This window comes from Siphateles boraxobius, unplaced genomic scaffold (assembly GCF_051911475.1).
Source record: "Siphateles boraxobius isolate OS27281-9 unplaced genomic scaffold, OSU_SipBor_1 24, whole genome shotgun sequence".
NCBI lineage: Eukaryota > Metazoa > Chordata > Actinopteri > Cypriniformes > Leuciscidae > Siphateles > Siphateles boraxobius.
Genome location: NW_027508855.1, coordinates 1,166,061 through 1,188,358, shown reverse-complemented (window position 1 = coordinate 1,188,358; position 22,298 = coordinate 1,166,061). Strand labels below are relative to the sequence as shown.

Genomic DNA, 22,298 nt, shown 5'->3' with positions numbered 1-22,298 from the left:
CAAGTGCAAACAAAAAGTAAACGAGTGCAAACAAAAAGTAAACGAGTGCAAACAAAAAGTAAACGAGTGCAAACAAAAAGTAAACGAGTGTAAAGTGCTGTGTGAAAAGCACTAGTGGCTGGATCATGGCACAGGGTCGCGGCGACTACTCAACGCCTGCACCAGCTGACTGAGTGTGCCGAGGAAGGCCTGATTGAAGCTTGCAGACTGCTCCATGTGTTGCCGAGTTATTTCAGCCTCATGCCGCCTTGCCTCGCGGGCGTCCTCCAGCATCAATTCAAAGCGCCGGTCACGACGGTCCTCCATCCTCTCCAGCCACTCCTGCTGCCTGCATCTCAACCAGGGCCGCAACAACATCCTGTTGCCCCCTTTTCCTCTTGCCTGGAATGCAAAAAAGACAGGAATGTTGGTTGTTTAGCGAGTCATTTTCATCCTTGTAATTTGAGCCAACCAATATAAGGGGGACACATCTAAAGTACTACAATACAATGTCCAGATTATACTGTATATGATCTCTACAATACTGTAATAATCAGTGTGTAACTTTTCACTCTGGTGTTCATGTCTTACCGATGGTTATACGCCGAGGTTCACTCGAAGTTGATGGAGCAGATTCTGGTGGTGGTGTCGGTGTTGATGTCCTGGCAGGCGAACTTGAGCTTTCAAGAGTGGACATCTCGTCAAGTCCCTCTATTTCCTCCTGACAGCTAGGATCCTCAACTGAAAAGTTACACAAGGCACGCTAATTACACAAACTGCAACAATACTGTTTGAGATAAATACAGAACATACAACGTAGTAGGACTGAAGTCAATTTACAGCAGTAGACAGTAACAAAGCATTTTTACTTCGTCAATATACATAAGTATTTTTTTCAAGTATCTATAATTTTATCAGAGTAACTTTTACTGCACTACATTCCAAAGCATAATATTTTTACTTTTTACCCCAGGACATTGCTGTACTGTTAAGTACAGCAATGTTGCGGGGTAAAAAGTACAATAATTTTAAACTTTAAGCCCATTGAATGTAGACATTTTCCCCCCATCTCACTCTGATATTTCACAATTTTCTTACCTAAGCTCTATCATTAGACCCATCTTTCTTTAATATATATTTTATCTATATAATTGATCTGTGTTGTATTATTTTCATGTTATCACTGTTAAGCTGCTTTGATACAATCTGTATTGTAAAATGCGCTATATAAATAAAGGTGACTTGACTATTTAGTTGAATATCTTTAGTAGTATAGTAAATAGTAGTTAAATAGTTTTATGATTAGGGTAAGTTATCTGTACAAGTTAACGTTTACTGGACACGTACGTAAAGTTACTCTGTTCACCACTGGCTAATAAACTAGCGTTTTGCTAGCTTGCAAATTATTTGTTGGTACCACACTGGCTGACTGACAAACAAACAACAGGTTTGCTCAAATGTTGTGCATTGCAAGTAAGCTTTCCCGCTATCGTTGTATACTTTTTCACAAGTAAAAGTTATAAGAACTTACCGGCAGGCTCCACCATCGACTCCAGCAACGCGTTGGCCGTATCGATGCCTCCTTCTCTCCCCAAACTCGCCGGTCTGTGTCCGTATATTGCGTCCATCATATCTAACCACTTCCAATTTTTTCTGTGAACACCACTCCGGCTGTTGTGGTCTTTCACCTTACGGTAGTCACTCCGCAGTTTCTTGCTTTTAATTCGGCACTGCTCGGACGTCCGCTGGAAACCCTCGGCAGCCATCCTCTCAGAAACATGCTGAAAAACCTTTTCGTTTCTCACCATGCCATCGAGTTCCCTTTGCACCCTTTCTTCACCGATGATACCCAGGAAGGTCTGCACCTCCTGGGTCGACCACGGTAATGTTAAGCTGCGCGGCGACATTATTTTGCAACGGTGTTTTAAAAATGGCGCCTCTTGTGTTGTCGACGTTCCCCTTGTAGCACGCGCAAGTGACGATTCTCTGTCAACCAATCACCGTTCTGCAGTGAGTCTAGCTCCACCTTTTAGTACCGTACCACTGTGCTAGGTACCCCAACGAAAGGGTACCCAAAAAGTGGTACGGTACGGTTCGGCTTTTTGGTACCATTCACAACTTTTGACAGTGGAAACGCAAATAATTGCGTACCGTACCGAACTGTACCGTACCGTACCGCTCAGTGGAAACGAGCCAAAAGAGGCTACAGCTAAGTAGCCTGACTACTTGGATGTAATTTTATGTAGCTGAACCCATGATGTTTTCTTTAAAAAAAAAAGGAATCCATCAACAAATAGATTAATCATAAAGTCGTACAACAGTTTTAATGAGAAACTTGCCTCGCCTACAATGAGTTCATCAGGCCTCAAAGTCTGGAACTCTTTGTGCCGCAGTGTAAAATGCAGGCTCTGTTCATGCTTTACAACAGCAACTACAATTTTAGTTGGTTTGCATTTCCAAAGGGCATCAACCTACAAGGTTATGAAGAAGAGAACTGTAATTACTTCACACCGTATTTGGAAATTCCATATTAATTAATTCCATTTTAAATGTTTTAATAAGCTACTCTGACAGCACATTCTACTGTCCTTATACAGATAGCTGTCATTAAACTAACCCATTTCATTTGGTGTGTGAATATGAATTAATATTTTTCACATTTTTTACTTTGTGTATTTTTTTAAGAAGATAAGATAAAAAATAATATGAATAACAATATTTTTATAGCTCCTCAGAGTGCTATAGGTGGCTTCAGGCTCTACAAATTACAATGATTTGATTTTAGTAATTTAAATGATCATACCTCTGTGGTAGTCTCCAACATTTTACATTTGAAGTCAATACTACTGTTATTGACATCTTTGCTTTTTTTCTTGGTTGCCTTTGTTTTCTTTGGAATTGGAACAGTGAGTGGAGGAGTGTAAAATTTGGAGTTGGCAGTTTGAGGCTTTGAACCATCTCTCTTTGCCCAACCTTCCTGAGATTGAGTTATGTCTTTTCTTGAGATGGGTCTAACTAGCAACTGTTCAGAGAAGTTATGAGCCATTATGTGTTCTCTGTACCTCCCCTGTAAGTTGACATACATTTTTCTGACAAATGCTCCTGGTCTCAATCGCCTTTGTTTTTTCAGAATTGAGTGTTTCACGATTCCAAACCATCGCTCAACATGGCAATTTGTGTCCCTTGTTTTACTTGGCATGGAGCTGTCATCCTCTTTGCCATCTGCATACCTTTTCAAATCCCCTAACAGCAGACCACTCCAAAGTGGGAAAATGCCAAGATAGTTGTCAAAAAGGACATCAACAATGCCTGGGCAGAAGTACGAATTTTCTTCATCATTTGTAGTTTTGGAATCCTCTTTTTCAAGCTCTTCCTGTACCTCCTTCAAGACCTTCTTGAATTCGTAGGTGAAGGGAGATCTGCCAACAATTGTGCGGGCATTTGTTCTGTCCACATCATTTTCTTCCTGACTTAAGGGGCTGTTCTGTAAATTGTCAGTCTCTTCCATGTCGGGAATCTTGCTTTCTTTTATTAAGTCCTGCATGGCCTTCAGATTGATCCTGACAGTACTGGTGTTGTATTTCCCAATTAATACAGTGCACAGTGACCGGAAGATTTTGAGGGCTGTGGTCATTGAGGTAGTGTTTTGCAACCTGGCAAATGCAAATGTTGCAAAATCCTTCAAACCTTTGTCTGCCTTTTTTCTCCCAAATGACTGAGAGACAGCTTTCAGCACATGTGCAGAACATATGTGTAGCACTGTAAATGCTCTGAAATCCTTCCATGTCTTCAGTTTTGAACAAATGTCAAAAGCCCTGTCCAAGTAGCTGACAATGCTCTCCCGGTTGAATGCCAGAAGAACACTTTGGAGTAGTGCCCAGCTATAGTCTGTTTCTATCTGATGAACTCTCAGTTTTGTGTACTGTGACAGTTTTCGGAGGAACTGCATCATCCAGAATGTGATTGGTGGTATAGAGTGTTCATTTGTCAGCATTTCACAGCCGGGGAGGGGAGGTGCATTTTGACCACATCCAGGCAGAGTGAGAGAGTAGTAAAGGACTCTTTTGGTCTGACCAGGAACTTTTGATGCAACATTTCCTGTAGCATCTAGGTATAAGGCCAGTGGAGTCTTCCTTCTTAGGTGTCGCACAACTATGCTTACTCCTGTTTCAGTCTACATGTGCACACCGAAGGGGTCTACTTGAAAGTTCTGTATGTACCCAGGCATTTTGTGAAATTTGATGTCACATTCCTTCATGATATTTTGAGTGAGGTACATCTCAATGAACATGTCGTCATGAATTCTTTTACTCTTTCTAAACTCTGAGCTTATCACTTTTAGAACATTTTTGTTCAGACTTCGGGTTATGTTTCCTGAAATTAGTTCAGGAACGGGTGTTTTTTTAAGTTTTCTGTAGAAGAATTGGCTAACTCCTTTGTGTAGGGCTCTTGCAATTCTTCCTCTTCTTGTGTTTGATGCTGGCCTGAATTTTCTTTCACTTTTTTTGTGTGCAATTTTTCCTCTTTGTAGCACAGATATCTTCACTGGGTTGTCTCCCACTGGCTCCTTTTTCTTTTTAAAGAAGTATTTTGCACGGCAGGAAGGAAATGTACAAACTGCTGTAATATTTAAATATGGACTATTAATTTTCCGGCTGTGAGGAGTTTTAATATGCTGGCTCTTGAAGGCAAGGGTACAAGAGGGATTTTTCTGTCTGAAACTGTTGTACAATATATGGGTCCACGGTTGTCTCAGTTTTGTTGAACCGTGCAGTGGAACAATTTTTTGCCATTTCTTTTTGTTCACTGTAATTATGAACCTTTTTGAAACCATTGTCATCTTTCTCCATTGTTTTTTGTTGCCTGTTTTTCCACATTCAGATAGGACTCTGCTCTCCAATGACACATTCTGTTGTTCATCTTCTGTATCAGTTTTGTCTGATACTTCCTCAATATCTGCGATCACTTCCTCCACTTGAACTATACTCTCCAATGACACATTCTGTTGTTCATCTTCTGTATCAGTTTTGTCTGATACTTCCTCAATATCTGCGATCACTTCCTCCACTTGAACTATACTCTCCAATGACACATTCTGTTGTTCATCTTCTGTATCAGTTTTGTCTGATATTTCCTCAATATCTGCGATCACTTCCTCCACTTGAACTATACTCTCCAATGACACATTCTGTTGTTCATCTTCTGTATCAGTTTTGTCTGATATTTCCTCAATATCTGCGATCACTTCCTCCACTTGAACTATACTCTCCAATGACACATTCTGTTGTTCATCTTCTGTATCAGTTTTGTCTGATATTTCCTCAATATCTGCGATCACTTCCTCCACTTGAACTATACTCTCCAATGACACATTCTGTTGTTCATCTTCTGTATCAGTTTTGTCTGATATTTCCTCAATATCTGCGATCACTTCCTCCACTTGAACTATACTCTCCAATGACACATTCTGTTGTTCATCTTCTGTATCAGTTTTGTCTGATATTTCCTCAATATCTGCGATCACTTCCTCCACTTGAACTATACTCTCCAATGACACATTCTGTTGTTCATCTTCTGTATCAGTTTTGTCTTATACTTCCTCAACATCTGTGACTGCTTCCTTTCTTCCGTCTTCTGTCCCACTGTCTGGACTACATGCTTCTGTAACATGTCTCTCTTCATTAGTTTTGTCTGTATTGCATACTGATGGCTCCTCAGTTTTACAATCAGTTGCTTTTTGATCCATTACCTGAGCATGATTCATCTGGGTTTTACTAACCAAATTTCTTACTCCATTTCGATTTGTGGTCCACATGACCCATAGCCAATGACGGTTTGTATTATGATCTTGACCACACAGAGTCTGAGAGAGTTCAGACCAGATTTCTGAGGAATAACTTGTATTTCTCTTTGAAATGTTAATACTCTTCATTGTTCTGACCAAAGCATCCATTCCACCAGCCATTGCACAAAAGTTTTTCCTCTGAACTCTGTCCTTTTTTAACTCGACCCATTTTGTTTCAAATTGCCTTTCGAAGCTAGGACAAAGGGAACAGACCTTCAACCTTTCGTCAAGATACAGTCAGTTTGTGCAGTAAAATATTTTGCCAATAAGACAAGTAGGCCCTATGTATGTAAAGATACAGTAGGCACTTTAAAAAAAAAAATTCTTTAAATGATTTAGGGCTGTCCATTGATTTAAATCATTCATCAGATTAAGTACATATCTTTTTTATTAATTCATGTTGATTACTCAGTAGTCAACATGATTACATTACATGATGACATGCAATTACATATTGATATTTGCTGACAGAACATCCCAAAATACATTACATTGCCTTATTGTTGCAGACAGAATCATTTAGATACCACAAAAAAAGCCTTTTAATAATTTAATACCAAATGTTATAATAATAAATCATAACTGTGCAAGGACCTGTTCATACATAGGGTGATCATATGTCCCTTTTTATATAGCCTACATATAAATGCACGTGTATTTATCAATATGCAGAGCAAAAAAAATTGTGATTCATTTTTGAGAATCCAGTTATTTATTAATATTTTGAAAATGCATTTTCAACATTAAATTACACTTAATTATGAATGCATTCATGCATTTTTATGGTGTACCTGTTTTGTTTGTTTTTTGTATTCTTTTTTATTTGAACTGGTTTTGATGGTTTAATATCTCATTTATTAACTCATTTTAAATTCACTCTTTTTATTATCGATTAAAATATCCAAACATAAATTACTTTGTCACTTAGTACATTAATGATTAATACATTTACTAGTAATCAGCTTTTAAATTCCCATTTTTATTGTAAAATTAGTTATTTATGAAATGCCTATTTACTAGACACTGCCTTGCAAATTGTTGCTATTAATTCAACTGAATAAAAAAAACTGCTTTCTAACTAAGTTTTTTACGTTTGTTTTTCAACAAGACAAATGCGCGGCAGGAATTTGTGTTACGCTAGGGTCGCTGTCCCTTTTCACGAAGTGCTGAAACGTCAATCACTTAATGGTACTCCTGTTCACGAAGTGCTAATGTCAATGAAAATGTCAAGCACTCGTCATTAACTCGTTTAGAGCCTGCAAATGACAATAGATAATTTCCCTTTAAATATAATATTCCCACTCCCTCTGAATTGAAAAACGCATTCATTTTTTAGCGAGTTATTTTGTTAATTGTTTTATTTTCTAACTAAATTAACATTAGCTGGGCAGCCCCAATTCAAGTATATAATATGATTAATGACTAAAGATATGAGAGGTTAGACAAAACTTGTGTCTAAGTCAGAACAGGTATATAAGAGTAATTCAACTAACTACATTAATACATAGGCTACAAAAACAAAAGATTACTTACATGTACCGATGGAACTTGACAGAAGAAAAAAATGTCAGACGATTCAAAATGTATGAAAAGATTCTTTCCCGAACGTAGTTTTTACAGGCAAAAAAATGTGTCCATCTCTACCAGACTTCACTAGCCAATCAGGCTTATAGGCAGTAGCCATGAGACAAGCATGCACACTTAAAAAAAAAAAATAGTTTTTACAATTTTGGAAAATATAGAAAAATACAGAAAATGTAAGGTTTTGTCTTCATAGATTTTCATGTTTCTATAAACAATGAATAAACATTACTTAAGCTCTTGTATCATTCATTTCTAAAAAAAGAAAAAAAAGAAAAAGAATTTGTTTCTTGTAAAAGCAATAACTAGAACTTTGTCTCCAACAAAGATCAAGTTACTGTCCATCAGTGATGTATTTGAATAAGGCATTAATGCAGTGCGTAACACTGAAGTTATTGAATATTTGTAATAATAAAAAATCATAAGGTTATACAAAAATACATTTTTCGCCAAAAAAGTGTACCATCAGGTACAGTGATGTGTGAACTGAATTTGGCAACAATAAAGTAAATTACAGTGAAGTTATTGAATATTTTTCATAATAAAAATCATTAAAATGATACATTTACTATTGTATGTACAATTAAAAAAAGTTTTTTCCCCAAAATAAGTGTTGTAGTATAACCATCAGGTACAGTGATGTGTGAACTGAATTTGGCAACAATACATTGAATTACAGTGAAGTTATTGAATATTTTTCCTAACAATCATTAAAATGATACATTTACAATTGTATAAACAATAAAAAATATTTTTTCCCCAAAATAAGTGTTGTAGTAGTACTATCAGGACAGCAGTGATGTGTGAACTGAATTTGGAAAAAATACAGTGAATTATAGTGAAGTTATTGAATATTTTTCATAATAAAAATCATTAAAATGATACATTTACTATTGTATGTACAATTAAAAATATATTTTCCCCCAAAATAAGTGTTGTAGTATAACCATCAGGACAGCAGTGATGTGTGAACTGAATTTGGCAACAATACAGTGAATTACAGTGAAGTTATTGAATATTTTTCATAAAAATCATTAAAATGATAAATTTACAATTGTTTACAATTAAAAACATTTTTTCCCCAAAATAAGTGTTGTAGTATAACCAACAAGACAGCAGTGATGTGTGAACTGAATTTGACAACAATACAGTTTATTACAGTGAAGTTATTGAATATTTTTCATAATAAAAATCATTAAAATGATAAATTTACAATTGTATACAATTAAAAAAAAAATTCCTCAAAATAAGTTTTGTAGTATAACTATCAGGACAGCAGTGATGTGTGAACTGAATTTGGCAATAATACAGTGAATTACAGTGAAGTTATTGAATATTTTTCATAATAAAAATCAATAAAATGATACATTTACAATTGTATATACAATTAAAAATATATTTTTCCCAAAATAAGTGTTGTAGTATAACTATCAGGACAGCAGTGATGTGTGAACTGAATTTGGCAACAATACATTGAATTACAGTGAAGTTATTGAATATTTTTCATAATAAAAATCATAAAAATGATACATTTACTATTGTATGTACAATTAAAAATAGTTTTTTCCCCAAAATAAGTGTTGTAGTATAACCATCAGGACAGCAGTGATGTGTGAACTGAATTTGGCAACAATACAGTGAATTACAGTGAAGTTAGGGCTGGGCGATATGGACCAAAAGTCATATCCCGATATATTTTGGCTGAATATCGATATACGATATATATCCCGATATTTTTTTCGCAAAGTGAGAGCAAATGTTCAGTCAAAGTCAAAACCAAATATAGTCTTCACTGTATAAATTATACATTGATTCGTATTAAAGCTACTATTAAAGTTCTCAGTCAAGAGCAGTGAGTGATTTCCTCTGTGTTTTTGTTGTTTTATTAACATTAAATAGATAGTTCTCCCAAAAATTTTAATTGTCATCATTTACTCTCTCAAGTTGTTTTAAACCTGAATAAGTTTCTTTGTTCTGTTGGAGTTAATTGGAAGAATGTGGGTAACCAAACAGTTGATGTACCCCAGTGATTTCCATAGTATATTTTCCCTATGGAAGTCAATGGGGACCCACATTCTTCAAAATATCTTATTTTGTGTTCAGCACAAGAAATAAATTAATACAGGTTTGGAACAACATTATAGTGAATAAATAATGACAGAATTTTTATTTTTGGGCGAACTATACCTTTAAAGGGACACTGTGTAGGTTTTTACGTATTTTATTATCTGAAATCAATATTTTTATTCATAAATATGTCCTCAATGGTGTACAAATACCTCTGCAAATTATCTGACTTATCCTCGTAAATGAAGAATTTATTATCTTTATGTACATGGGACGGGTAGGTTCACGGAGGCTTCCATGTCGTTCCGCCATCTTGAAAAACTATAATAGCAGAGAGGGTCAAAAAGTACCAACCAAACGCGTTTCCACAACGCGTTTTCGTTCAGACTCAGAGCAAGCGTCACGTGACTGAAAGCAGCAGAAACGGAGGAGGAGAGCAGTGAGAGGCGCGTTCCCGGCGGCAAGTTTAAACTGCTGTATTGCACTCCTATGATTGCTGATTGCTTTATTATTTGTAATGGCGGATCATACATATGCCGAGCCACAGGAGAAGACATCCTCGTCCCAAAAAAAGGCCAGACTTGAACGAAAAAGGAAACGTGACCGGAGATTGCATAAAACAAGAGTAAATATCGGGATAGCGTTTTCAAGGTGGAAAGAGCTAATGCAGCAGAAAGATTTCAGAAGAGACGCTGAAGTTGCCTGCTTTCTCCTCGACAGGTAAGTCAATGTTACAGTCTTAATACATTTTTTTGTCATTGCTTGGTTGTGTACTTTATTATATAGACAGTATAACATTTATAGTTAAAGTTAAACAGGCTCTTTGATGAATAGCAGCTATTGAGTAACGTTACTTTACTCAATAGCTGCTATTTAGAAGGTGCTAAAAACAAGGTTTGTAAGTTTACTCTTTATAACCTATAAATTCAGTAAGAATATAGAGATATAGTGATTGTTTTTGCATTGTTTGCACACCTAAGGCTACTTCAAGTTTTTAGTTATCTGACATTTTATGTTATTTATCATGTATACTTTGACCTCGCATTGAATAATACAGACGCATACAGTAATTTGGTATGTAGCCTATGCCTATATTTTTAGTTGTGATCATTGGAGATCAATTAGCTCAAGTTGTGAATTTGCTATGTGCATAAGATTGTACAGAGAATTAAAATTAATTTATACTACTGCTAGACACATAAATTGTACAAACCTCGGTCGTTTCTCTTCGCTGCCTTTGGAAACTTTCAATTCTATTTAGATCGTCTCTTGTAGCGGCCGGGCATCTTTGCCGTCGTTGTGTTGACTCTCGCGCTCCTCGTCGTCCATCTCCTCGCCTAGATCCCACTGATCCACTGCTTCTCTGTCCTCTCCCTCTACCTCTACATCTCCCTCTCCCTCTTCCTCTCCCTACTGCTGAATCATCCGATGATGATATCTAACAATCACGTAATTTAGAAAATATAACGAATAAAGGCGGCATTACTACTAATTAGAACAGTTCATGTTTTTCAGTGTCAGCAACTCATACTGTAACATTCGTTTGTTCGTTGTGTCAAGTTGCTGTTTTTTTTAAGTTACAAACCTGTTCATCTGGAGAAAAACTCGATGAAGTGTTACTACAAGACATCCTGTCATAGCATTTTTGGTACATAACGGCAACCGTAGATGCAATACGCACTTGAAAAAGCGAGGCGCTGGAGAGCAAAATTCGTTTGAATGCAAAATAATATTTCACCACTAGATGGGGGTATTTCTCACACAGTGTCCCTTTAAGGACAAGCAGCTGCATGTTTACTACTAGGGCTACTGTCTCTTTAAGACCTGTACGCGACGCGTCTATACACGCATTTGGCAAGCAGATTTCTCTCAATTTTCTCGGTTTGCTTTCAGGTTAGACATAACCAACTTTCCTTATGTAAACTTGTGTGTTTTTGAGAGTATTAGCAAAATAAGACTCGAAAGATAACTTAGTCCAGTAACCAGGCGCTGTTTGTTAGACAGACTTTTAAAAGTGCATGTGCGGGTGCATGTGGGTGTTCGCGCTCAGTAAAGCGCATGTTAGAACAGCGCATCAGCAGTGAATGACATGTTTAACCGGCAAGGCTTTAAAGCAAATGCAAATAATGAACTTTTGTGAACTCACTGAGCTGATGTGTCCCTGTTCCTCTGTGTTAATATTTGATGTGAGTATTTGTCGCGTTGTACACTAATGCTGTTGAGACGGAGGCGCCAGAACTGCTACTGATAGAATGCACAATATACTATATATTTCTACAAAAGCAGTCAGCAGCTTGCTTGGAGCAAGGATCATAGCGCAAATTTGAACTATATCGATATATGCGATATGGTCTAATTCCATATCACATTTAAAAATATATCGATATTTTTTTATATATCGATATATCGCCCAGCCCTAAGTGAAGTTATTGAATATTTTTCATAACAATCATTAAAATGATACATTTACAATTGTATATACAATTACAAATATTTTTTCCTCAAAATAAGTGTTGTAGTATAACTATCAGGACAGCAGTGATGTGTGAACTGAATTTGGCAACAATACAGTGAATTACAGTGAAGTTATTGAATATTTTTCATAATAAAAATCATAAAAATGATACATTTACAATTGTATGCAATTAAAAATATTTTTTCCCCCAAAATAAGTGTTGTAGTATAACCATCAGGACAGCAGTGATGTGTGAACTGAATTTGGCAACAATACAGTAAATTACAGTGAAGTTATTGAATATTTTTCGTAATAAAAATCATTAAAATTATAAATTTACAATTGTATACAATTAAAAATAATTTTTCCCCAAAATAAGTGTTGTAGTATAACTATCAGGACAGCAGTGATGTGTGAACTGAATTTGGCAACAATACAGTGAATTACAGTGAAGTTATTGAATATTTTTCGTAATAAAAATCATAAAAATGATACATTTACTATTGTATACAATTAAAAATATTTTTTCCCCAAAATAAGTGTTGTAGTATAACCGACAGGACAGCAGTGATGTGTGAACTGAATTTGGCAACAATACAGTGAATTACAGTGAAGTTATTGAATATTTTCCATAGATAAAAATCATAAAAAGTATGCAAAAAGACTTTTATACTAAAATAAGTGTTGTAGTATAACCAACAGGACAACAGTGGTGTGTAAACTGAATTTGGTGACACTATAGTGTGTGACAGTGAAGTTATTGACTGTTTTCGTAGTAACGCTTTTCGGGGTTTGCACTTTGCATACGGTCCCTTCGGATCTGTCTCTCAGCCGCCTGCACATAGAGATCAATGTATTTTATCCATTGCGAAGGAAAGCTCGTTTCGAGGAAAATGAGGTTGTAGCTACTTGTCTACGTTACTACAATTAAAAAGAGGGGTTATTTGTGTAGTAACAACGTTTAGCTCACGAGTTATTGACCCGGGAATTTCGAATTTATCGCCAGCTTCACTCAACTAGCTGAGTTGGTGATGTTTTGGTTAGCTCCACAGGGTTTTAATAAAACTGTCTAACTAGTATAACTTCACAGTAAGGTTAAAAGCAAAATTTACCTTAGAGCACACAAAGGTGTGCTTGTCGATCCTCGAGGGGTTTAGCTGAATGTGAGGACGTCCACACAATTTAGTCCAAAGACGACAGTTGTCAGGATTTGACTTCGGTTTTGGGAAGGGAAAAAAACGGACACCCCCCTCCAACCTCTCTGGGAAAATGCCCCAGGCACAACGTTTAACCATGTTTTTGATAATCCTACGACGATAATGGCCTGCCGAGACCAAAATTATGAGATGCTCGCGTTAAAGTCAATGGAGCGCTGTGAAAAAGTGCCGGACCTCTGTCGGAGCTCGTTCTTGGCTGCGCTGTGATTGGTCAATCTACATTCTAGGGCGTGGCTTAGCCAAAGGCGAATTAAGGCTTTAAGCGATTTTACTTCATGAAAGTTACATTGATAGTTTGTGGCTTTAATATTTGTGTTGTGTGGTAACCGTTTTATAAAAGCCATAAGGTACTTGAGGCTAGTGCTGTATCGTGAATAAATAAGTCACGGCTGAAGGGGCTAGGCTACTCCACATTGTGTCGTGCCTAACTAACGACGCGCTTCAGCTGTGACTTATTCATGATACAGCACTAAACGCTGGTATGGCAGTCAATTAGAAATGCATTACTCTACTTTTTCATTGTGAAAATACCCCGAGAGAGCTTGAAAAACACATAAATCATGTATCGTCACAATCCTGTGTTTATTATCCTCACGTTGCAGTAATGTTAATCAAAACCAGACCACCCATTGAAAAAAAAAAGCCCTGTGCTATTTTCTGTCATTCGAATAATTTTTAACGGCCTTTGCTGTTTTTATTACGGACACGGTTTTTGAAAACACTATCCAACAGTGTTTACTGCGATGCCAAAGTGTGTTGCAAGATTATCAATCGTACATTTCACGAGTTTGTGTGCATACCGTGTTAATCCTTCGCGAACTGTAACGTTATATGGTAAATCATTTGGCTTGAGACCTTATGTTTAACTTCATAGGTATTGTTAAGTTGTAAATGTGCGTTGTTCTTACGTTTTCCTTGACTTGGAGTTCCAGTTGCCAAAGTGTTGGTGAGTCTGATATCTCAAAGAATGACGCAATCCTCCAGTTTGTCCTTGAGGTGCAGCTTGCCCTCCTGAAGCATCTACTCGTGAGCTGCCAGGCCTGAAAAGTGCCCTCATCTCACTTTCCACCGTGCTGTTTGTAACGTTAGTATTACGTGCGGATGAGCCTGTCCTTGGTTGCTCAAGGGATGAGGCCAAAGATGTAACCGTTTCAGGAGATGATAAAATATTTCTTAATACTCCAATAGCTTGCTGAAGTGCACCTGCGGCTGCCTCATTTACCTCAGCCATGCTGATCAGGACCTGTCCCGGTGACCCCGATCGCGCCAGACCTGACTTCCGTTTCCACTATACTCTCTCTTTCACACATACATACATACCGGTACATACATACATCATTCTCTTACATAGCCTACAGATATTTTTTTCAGACATACATACATTTTCTTCTTACATACATTTATTATTTATAATATTAAATGTATACTTTGAATACATTTGCATAAGAGTAAAATGTATATATGTGAAAGGAGAATGTATGTGTGTGAGAGTAGAAATGTATGTGTGTGTGAAAGGTGAATGTATGTGTGTATGAGAGTATACATGTATGTATGTGAAAGGAGAATGTGTGTGTGTGAGAGAGTATTAATGTATGTGTGTGAAAGGAGAATGTATGTGTGTAAGAGTAGAAATATATGTATGTGAAAGGAGAATGTATGTGTGTAAGAGTAGAAATATGTATGTGAAAGGAGAATGTATGTGTGTAAGAGTAGAAATATATAGGCTATGTGAAAGGAGAATGTATGTGTGTTAGGGGTGTGAACCTACACTGGTCTCACGGTTCGGTTCGATTACGATTATCATGTCATCGACTCAGTTCAGTGCATCGCGGTGCACTGCATCTGCAATTTAAATTTTTACTCCAAAAGTGATGTGTGCGTGCGAGCGCGCGTGTTCGCCTGTTCGGGAAGTCGCACTGAAAGAAACAGACAGTGACATTCCAGTTTAAGTTTCAAGGGAGTAAAGCCTGTTTATTCCATTAAGTGAATGAAATTGTGTCAAATCAATTTTGTTGTAAAGAAATGTTCATTTAAAAGCAGCGCTAATTCATCAGTGTATAATGTCACCATAGAGATGCGCGCATCAACCGTCGCCGAGCCCGCTGTTGAAGGTAACGATCATCGATTTATAATCACGCGTAACAACACAGAATAAATGTAATTTGACCATCGGGTTCGGATACTTAAATCAGCTCTATGATTTAATAGATCTGGTCTTCTCCAGGTCGTGCTTACCAGGTTGTTCATTAGAGCCGAAATGTCCCCAGAATAGATGTAGGCTTTTAAAGTTTTCGGAGAATTTTTAATTACTCGCACTCGCGTCTCGCCTCCTCTGCCATGGCCTTGTTGCATAAACAGAACGTTCGATATTTCCGGGTTGTCACGGTAGGCCGCACAACTTCCGGTTACGTTGACATTATCTCCTGTCAGAGAGAGCGAGAGAGTGATAGTTTAGTTAGACGGCAATTATGAGTTTCTCAAGAGTAAACGAGAAACGAATTAAATTACAGCGTCAATCCAGACGAACGTCTTTACAGTGTTGTGTGCCGATGTGTGGAAATTCGTCGAAATACAATGGAACGATTAGTTTTCATCGCTTCCCTGTGGATCTTGAGGTGAGATCAAAGTGGCTAGTCAAGATCCGCAGGGATAGCTTCACTCCAACTGAATGCACTCGTGTCTGCAGTTGTCATTTCCTTTTTGAGGATTTTGTAACGACGACTGGAGGGGAGAAACGACTAAAGCGGTTTGAGCAGACCAATCACAGCGCTTGCATCCGCGTAGAATAGACGCGTTGTTACATTTTTGGAGAGGTGCACGTCAGGGTACGCCGGAGGGTACGCGCGCTACGCACAGCCTACGGCGTAGCTACGGCGTAAGTTCGACGCAGAAGTATAAATTGGGCTTTAATGTCTGGCAACGTCGGCCAAGGCCTCCTTCCCCTGACCTACCGATGGCGTCTGACAACGAGGTGGTCACAGAGAAGGAAGTTGTACATCGTGATCACGCCTACTGTGTCACCACCACTACTGCACTTGTCACACATCAGCTGGCAGATGAAAACGAAGCCCTGAGGAGAAAGGTAGAGAAGCTCCAACAACAAGTCCAATCACTGCAACTGCTGTCTCGGTTTGGACTCCAACACCTCCAAGGATCTGATGAGGATATTCGTTTTTACACAAGGTTGGTCCATGCTATTATGCAATTGTATGTAGTAGCTAACTCTATGTGTGTGTGTCTGGATTGCAGTGGGGGTTATAGCACTGAAAATCTATACTAAAGTTAAAGTACAATTACTCCCTAAAAAATGTACTCGAGTAAAAGTAAAATTTCCTTTTTGAGAAACTGAAGTAAAATTTAAAAAAGTATGTTGTTCCATCAATAATATGTCAGTCATCATTTTGTATTATTATGAACATAAAGTTCTAAAGTGATTATAATTTCATTGCAGATTTGCATCATACAAGCATTTCCAGGCCTTTTGGCAATTGGTGGAGCCTGCTGCAACAACTAAAATGGTACGGATCACCAGTGTCCATGCTGCCTCCAAAGAACCTAGCCTTCTGAGACCATCAGTAAGTTATGTTGTTAGTCTCAACATTTGTTACAGTTTACTTGACATATCTTGACTGTCAAAGGCTCCAGTATTAATCAAGGGTGTTTTCAGATGATTTGTTAGGGAAACACACATTAATACTACAGTACAAGTGATTTCTAGTGTGTTGTGTGTTTTTGTTTTTTAACAGAGACTAGCACCGATAGATGAGTTACTGCTTTTCTTGATGCACCTTTCTGTGGGCCTGCATTTGAGGGACCTAGCCAAACGCTTCAACATCCATACCACCACAGCAAGCAGAATAATTACATCGTGGACACATTTCCTCTATTATCTACTGGGTTCCATCCGCCTGTGGATACCACCAGAGGAATTAAAGGCTCATCTACCACCTGAGTTTGCTTTGTTCCCAGACACACAAGTGGTGCTTGACTGCACAGAAATCTTTTGCCAAACTCCCTCTTCTCTTCTTTTGCACAGCGAAGTCTACTCCCCATACAAGTCACACACCACTTTCAAGGCCATGATTGGCATTGCACCTCATGGTCCCATCACCTTTGTGTCACCTCTGTATGCAGGTTCCATGAGTGACCGGGAAATTTTTAAGCAGTCAGGAATAGCCAAACTCCTCACACCAGAGATGGCCATTATGGTTGACAAAGGCTTTCTTGTGGACAATCTCTTTTCTGGAAAGGTTTACCGACCTGCTTTCCTTGCAAGAAACAAACAGATGACCAAAGAGGATGTCCAGCAGACACAGTCTATTGCCCGTGTGAGAGTGCATGTTGAGAGGTGCATCAGGCGAGTAAAAGAGAACAAACTGTTTGATAAAGTCATTCCTCTGTCAGTGTGTGGGAGCATTGACCAGTTGTTCACCGTCGCTTGTCTCTTGGTGAATTACCAGAATGGACCACTGGTTAAGGCATGGGCAACACAGAAATGAATGGACTAGAATTTTTATGAATCAGTTTACAATCAGTTCCAATTTCTTTGTTCAAGTTTTATTGTTCATTTTTACGAATCTATACAAAACTTGAACTGATACTGTATGTTGTATGTTTACAAACATCCACAAATGTAGAGATGTTATTGTTCATTTTTACAAATCTATATATATCTTTGTAAATGCACTCACACACGCTCTCTCTCTCACACACATACTTGCTCATTTGTTATTGCTGTTCAGTTCATTCCATTTTGATGGTCATGTATTTTTACCCAACATGTAATATAATTGTTCATTTCTGTTCATTTTTGTTCTGTTACAGTTAGTAATAGATGATTGAAATAAATAACATCTTAAGAGTCCAACATTTCTCTTTGTACCACTTTGTTCAGATTTGATTCTAAGCATAATGTAAAACGTTTTTTTTTGTAGTTTTTTTCTGTACAAAAAATGCTAAATTTTGACAATTATTTTAAACATTTTATAACATTTAGATATGAATCCAACTTGTGAAAATATATCTTTCAGGTAGTCAAATAGTATAATGGAGCCATATAGCTGTAATGTTTCAGGCAGCGAACTCAAAGTTTAATATTCAAACAGGCAAACAATCCAACAATCGAAACAAGTGTGTATGAACACAAACTGAAAGTATGAAAATAACCGGCCAGTGAACAGAGAAACAGGGGGAGCTTAAATACTCAGAGATAATGACAAAGACAATAGGTGACGATGATGAGTGAAACACAGGTGAAGGCGGGGATGACAACGATGATGATGATGAACAGGTGATGTTGATGATGACGGAGGATACTGGGAAGTGTAGTACAGATGAAGACAGACGGTGAATGTGACAATAGCCATCTAGTGGTTAAATTGATTTTTTTTAACTACATTTTCCCAAAAATGGGCATAAATGTTACATTAAACCATTTAAAATTATCCATGTTATCCCCATGAATGAAAGTTAGATATCTGGGTCTTTTATAAAGTGAATTTTGCATAAAATACTGTTTTTTTTTTGTTGTTGTTAAAAGCATATTTAAATAAATATTTTTTAATCTATTCATAGAAATTTACAAGATATTATAAATCCTCCCAAAACTACACAAATGTTGAGGAAAAACATTAACAAACAGAGTAAAATTGCATTTGTAAAAACATTTTTATTATCCTGTTACAAAATTAAATGTTATTGTCTGGGGTATCTGAAGACCCCAAAGATCACAAGTGACAACATAAACGAGGGTTAAACTGATATGTTGTTTGTTTACAAACATTCACAAATGCAGAGATGTTATTGTTTATTTTTACAAATCTATAAAACCTGAACTGATTCAATTTAATAAATACATACAAAAATAGAACTGATTTACTGTAAATTATTCTAAGAGTAACAGTAAATAGTAACAGTATCTATTTCAAACACACAGCCATGTAAAAATAAAAAAAGAAGTGATCCCCCTTCTCCCTAATGATTTGTGCAATCTCTGCATCTTTATAGATTCTTTGGATGACCATGTCATCCTCTGCAAACACCACAAAGTCACACCACTCCATTCCACTTATTAGAAGCTGGCCTTGGACCTGCCAGTAATAGCTGTGCTGCCGTTTTAATTGCATTGTGTTGGCATGCAACTTCAAGTACTTGCAATCAACATAGCTCTTGCAATTTGGACATTTAATCTCAACCAAACCATAGGGAGGGTTTTCGGTTGGGTCAAATACAACCCCGTCAGGAGTAGACCCTAACCAGGGGGCATCAGGGTGGATGATAAACCCACAAGGCCAATAGTTTGTGTTCTTGACCCTGCAGTACTCCTCAATGGCAACAGGTTCAAGTACCAGGCCCCTCTTCATGGCAGCAGTTTGAACAGTGCCCTTCCAAATTCTCTGAGCGAGCTGCTGTGCTGTACTCTCACCTCGAACATGGCACAACTCTCTAAAGTGTGAGGACGTTATTCGTGGTCGACGAACCTGATGCCACTCTGCAGACAAGCTCTGGTCCCGTGTGGAAGCCTCCATCTGTCTGGCCATTTCAATACTTGTCTGGAGGGAGACCAGATGAAGTTGTTGTTGTTCACTGCAAACAAATTGACAGGTTGTAGGCTCCAACCTGTAATCAGCCAACGGCAGAAGTGGAGGTGGAGGTGCATCTGAGTGCAACTGGATGGTCCTGGTGGGTGCTACTGGGTGCTGAGAAGCGATGGCACTTCCCTCCTGCACTTCCCCTAGTGCTGACTGGACTAACGGAACATCAGAACTAATGGCCATGGTGGTGATGAGTGGTGCCAAGGTCGCAGGGAAATCACTATACACCTCAGCCAATTTGAGCATGTCCACATCTGGCAGTTCTCCCCTCAGTGCTTTGTAAAGTGTGCTCCTGTGTACATGGTAACATGCTGTGTTTCAGATGTGTTTATTTTCATATTTAAATCATGTTTTATCTAAATTATAGAAATAAGATAAAACATTATTACCATACACCATTTCCAACCGTCTTTTGCTTGGGTTTGGCTGCCAACACGACCATGTCTCTGACTCGGCCTGGCTTCACACCCTGTTGATAGTAATGGTCTTTAATGAAAGCAAGCTTTGCAAACATACCAATTCAGCTGACTGACTACACTATGAAACAGTGTGGTATATAATTCTCTCAGACTTACCATAGACCTTGGCTTGTGCCAGCGTTGTTCTGTTTCAGTGCAACTAAGGACAGGGGGTACAGCACTGATCTGAAGCTGCGAGTAGTGTGCTGTCTGATAGAGCAGTGCAACATTGTGATTGCACGGTGCCTTACCAGCCACACATGAACACACAGCCTCATACAGTTGCACCGGGAATGAGTGCTCAAGTGTAATCTTAAAAAAAAAAAAAATCAACATTTCAGATTGTTAGTCATGCTAGGCTTAACCATATCATATTAGTTAACAAATGACCAAAAATGGTCGTTTTTAGTTCTGTTTTTATAAACATTAAAATATGTTAGTATTACATATGTGAGATGTTAGTAGTCTATTACAAGTCAAAAACGTTACATGAATACTGAACATACAGATAACTGAAACTCCAACAAACTTACAACTTAACTTACCATACAAACTTAACTTAAACTTAACTTATAATAAACAACAGCCGTCACAAGCAGTTCCTGGAGTTTTCATGGGGGCTAGGTAAGATATCCAAGTGCTATTTTCTGCCTATGCTACTGATACAGAACCTATCCTAGCGACACAAAATCCCCAGGACATGTTTGGAGCAGAACTGGCTGGAACAACTGAACTATCTTAGATCCTACTCTGAGGTCGTGAGGTTTCTCATTCTTCCTCAGTGACCTATGACAGGTAGCACGGACGCTCACTCTCCCTGTCTCTGGCTCTTTGTTTGACACTGAGTTAAGAATAATATCATGTTATGATAAAAACAATTAAAACAAGATAATATTCATCAGGCTCATTCAATGTTTAACGTTACCAGTTAGCAAGATAGCTCATAGGCTAGGCTACTAGACTAAAACAAAGCATAGTAAATTAACTTACCTTCGTAATTGTCAATGTAGCTGGAAATATACATTTTAAACCCCTTCTCCCGCTTGCTCTTTGGGGCTGATGTTGAGGATTGTATAATCCTATGTACATCGTTAACGGTAGTCCTTGGCAGGTCCTGCAAGCATCGTGTGTAACATGCCATCTTCCTCGTTGACTAACTAAAGTTAACGTTAGCGTTCTCGCTCTGACAAGCAGCTGCTCGCTGTCAGACTCACTCTGACAGGAGTAACCGGAAGTCGTGCGCCCTACCGTTACAACCCCGGAAATATCGAACGTTCTGTTTATGCAACAAGCCTATTGTATGCTACCGCGACAAAGCACACACGCGACAAATGACGTCAGAAAAGCGTCAGTATAACCGGTTATGGTCTATTACTGAACCGATACCGAATCGTCCATGTCTGCATCGCGATGCATCGTAGAAACGATTAATTTCGACACCCCTAATGTGTGTGTGAGAGTATTAATGTATGTGTGTGAAAGGGGAATGTATGTGTGTAAGAGTAGGAATATATGTATGTGAAAGGAGAATGTATGTGTGTGAGACTAGAAGAATGAATTTTGGCTTGTACGGCCCCTCATAGCAAGCTTATTGCCCGCTGATGCAACAGCAACCAATCAGCTGTGCTATGTAAATAACGACATGATTGCTACCAATTAGTTAAAGACCTATCAGCCTGCACCATTCAGACTTTCATGCCAGAACTACATAATTAGTAGTCACAGAGGAAGGCAAAAAGAGTGTTGCCAGTGAGAGGATCAGGATGGTTGTCGTCACCCTCTGACCCTTGGTACTTTTAATTGCATCAAATGGGTTTCTGGGTGCCAGCCATGGTTAACTTGAACATTCCATCAATGTAAGTATATGGGATTTTTTTCCAAGTATTGATCATCATTTTAGGAACGAAAGTCCAATCAGTTAGAAATGATATAGCAACCCGAGTCAGAACAGTCTGAAGGTCTGAGCTGAGTTTGGTGGATGCATCTTTAAACCTTCTAGAAGGAAGCTCTAAGGCCACGTACATACTGCAGCTAAATGCAGTTGTCAGTTCACCTTTTAATGCTTAATCCGGTTCTGTACACACACACACACAGTTCAGTAAT

At 38.0% G+C, this 22,298-nt stretch overlaps 3 protein-coding genes across 3 annotated transcripts; 1 reads left to right on the top strand and 2 right to left on the bottom strand.

Moving 5' to 3' along the window:
* Positions 1 to 45: 45 nt before the first annotated feature.
* Positions 46 to 2,135, bottom strand: LOC143748595 (zinc finger and SCAN domain-containing protein 29-like). Its single transcript, XM_077240632.1, has 3 exons — positions 1,511 to 2,135; positions 571 to 720; positions 46 to 381 (listed from the first exon to the last, which is right to left on the bottom strand). Exons 1-3 carry the CDS (start codon positions 1,884 to 1,886, stop codon positions 290 to 292), a joined length of 618 nt encoding a protein of 205 aa, XP_077096747.1. The 5' UTR covers positions 1,887 to 2,135; the 3' UTR covers positions 46 to 289.
* A 13,962-nt stretch (positions 2,136 to 16,097) lies between these two features.
* On the top strand, positions 16,098 to 18,004 carry LOC143749295 (uncharacterized). Its single transcript, XM_077241839.1, has 3 exons — positions 16,098 to 16,327; positions 16,596 to 16,719; positions 16,891 to 18,004. Exons 1-3 carry the CDS (start codon positions 16,098 to 16,100, stop codon positions 17,641 to 17,643), a joined length of 1,107 nt encoding a protein of 368 aa, XP_077097954.1. The 3' UTR covers positions 17,644 to 18,004.
* A 788-nt stretch (positions 18,005 to 18,792) lies between these two features.
* Positions 18,793 to 21,531, bottom strand: LOC143748608 (uncharacterized). Its single transcript, XM_077240652.1, has 4 exons — positions 21,186 to 21,531; positions 20,313 to 20,507; positions 20,127 to 20,206; positions 18,793 to 20,029 (listed from the first exon to the last, which is right to left on the bottom strand). The coding sequence occupies exons 1-4, from the start codon at positions 21,282 to 21,284 to the stop codon at positions 19,063 to 19,065; spliced, it is 1,341 nt and encodes a 446-aa protein (XP_077096767.1). The 5' UTR covers positions 21,285 to 21,531; the 3' UTR covers positions 18,793 to 19,062.
* Between the last annotated feature and the right edge of the window lie 767 nt (positions 21,532 to 22,298).